Source organism: Octodon degus, unplaced genomic scaffold (genome assembly GCF_000260255.1).
Source record: "Octodon degus isolate 3935 unplaced genomic scaffold, OctDeg1.0 scaffold00002, whole genome shotgun sequence".
NCBI lineage: Eukaryota > Metazoa > Chordata > Mammalia > Rodentia > Octodontidae > Octodon > Octodon degus.
Genome location: NW_004524578.1, coordinates 34,790,427 through 34,792,482, shown reverse-complemented (window position 1 = coordinate 34,792,482; position 2,056 = coordinate 34,790,427). Strand labels below are relative to the sequence as shown.

Below are 2,056 nucleotides of genomic sequence, written 5' to 3'. Positions count from 1 at the left end.
GCATGCATGTAATCCCAGAGCTGGGAAGGCTGAGACAGGAGGATCAGTTATGAGCCTGAGCTACATATGGAAACCCTGTACCAAATAAATAAATAAATAAATAAATAAATAAAACTGAAATGATACAGCATAAGGAAAAACAGTAAATCAGTATGTAGTGATTGTCCAGTTTTAACAATGACCAATATATTCTACCACGTTTGATTTACATTACCGTCCACTTCTCTTTCAGTAGTTTTTGTTTTTTGAAACAGGGTGTCGCTATGTAGTTTAGGCTGGCTCTGAACTCCTGGACTCAAGTTACCTTGGCTCAATTTCTTCAGAGATGGGACTACTGGCATGTGCCACTCTGCCTAGGTCTGAATTTAGGATATTTATAAATTGTCAGAGGTGTGTTCTGATTTACATTCCACACTATCCTTGTTCTTGCTCACGAAAAATTTCGTCTGTATCTTTCTTTCAGGTGTCTGCTTTTGTAGAATTTTCATCTCCCAGAGGGTCACTCTTTGTAGCAGCATATATCATCCCATAATTGAAGATCGTTAAACGAATCACTTTCCAGTCATCTGTCTTTTTGTTGACAATATACCCTTCTTGTCCATTAGCAGCAATAATTTCCGTTTTTTCTTCCTTTATTTCACTAAATCTTTCAACTCCTCTCATTACACCAACTTAATACACAATAAGACATATGTCAGAAACAATATGCTAATCTCCAAATTAACCGGTTTGCTCGTCTGGCTTTATTAATACCAGGAATAATACAGACGAGACGAGGGTGAAGAGATCCTTATTTGGCTTTAGTAACAAATACTTGGGAAAGCGAAACACTTATTGGAGTTGGGGGTTTCTGTCTCTTTCTGCATCAAATATATATAATGAAAAAAGTAAATGTAGAAAATCCTGTTTTTCAAAAGCCAGCGATGGGGCTGGAGAGATGGCTCAGTGGTCTAAAGCACCTACTTGGAACAAGCTTGGCAAAGCACAGGGACCGCGGTTCAATCCCCCAGCACCACATGCCAGCCAGCCCCGCCCCCTGGTGGGCTGAGCTGGCCACACACACACACACACACTAAAGGAATAAATAAATAAATAAAAGCCAGCGAACAGCGACCTACATCTCAGCAGGTCCTCTCACAGGACCAACCCTGGGAGAGAAAATCAGAAGCGTTCGTTCGGCAGAATAAGAGAGGACCTTATTCTGCCGAAATAAGCACAGCTCACTCACTTGGGGCAGACACCATGAGAAGCTCGGAAAGGTCCGGGTACATGCGGTCTTCTTCCAACTGTAGGTCGATAAGCCGCCCTGCATTTTCCAGAGCTTCTTGTAGGGCTGAGGTCGACGTGGAGGCCGGCATCGGCGTACCGAGTGAGGAAGACGGCATCTCGAAAACAGTAGCCACCAGAGTTCACAAATGGTCAAATTCCAAGAAGAAACGCCACAAGACCCAAAAAGCTCACACACCCCGCTTAGGGCGCGCGCGCCAAACGAGCATTTGGGCGCCTGGTCATGACGCACTTCCTGCTCTGGGCGTGGGGGCGGGGACTCGAGGTCGCCTTTTGGGTATTGGGAAGGGAAGCTGCTGATAGGGACGGTCGCTGAGGGTGGAGCAAGGGGCGGGGACTCTGGGGATCGGGAGGGGGCGGGGCGGGGGCGGAGGACAGGGGAGGAGGACTGGGGAGGCTGGAAAAGCGAGGCGAAAAAGGAGATTAATTAGGGACGGGGGAGAGGGGCGGGACTGAGGAAAGACAGGGGCGGGAGAGGGGCGGGGCGGGACAGGGTTGGTTGGGCTGGAAAAGGGAGGCGGAACCCGGAAGTGTGTTCCGGAGTCCGGAGGCGAGGTTGCTGAACCGTTTGGCCTGGGTTCTGCCGCGCGCGGGTACTACGTCTCGAGCTTTCCTAGGAATCCAGCAACTGCAGCTATTAAAAGAGTGAAATTAATTATATAAAGGGGTAGCCGAACGCAGCTACTGTGATACCTCAATGGCAGTGTGGAGGCTAAACGCCAGGAGAGAACTTAGTTTTCTACTTTGAAGAACAAAGTGCTTGCTTCAT

The 2,056-nt window shown here is 47.8% G+C and overlaps 1 protein-coding gene across 1 annotated transcript in view; it reads right to left on the bottom strand.

Moving 5' to 3' along the window:
- Nup155 (nucleoporin 155) overlaps positions 1-1,505 on the bottom strand; it is a 79,090-nt gene extending 77,585 nt beyond the window's left edge. The window contains exon 1 of the mRNA XM_023712731.1: positions 1,229-1,505. Coding sequence (XP_023568499.1) covers positions 1,229-1,385 — 157 coding nt within the window. The 5' untranslated portion in view covers positions 1,386-1,505. The remainder of the gene's footprint in view (positions 1-1,228) is intronic.
- Between the last annotated feature and the right edge of the window lie 551 nt (positions 1,506-2,056).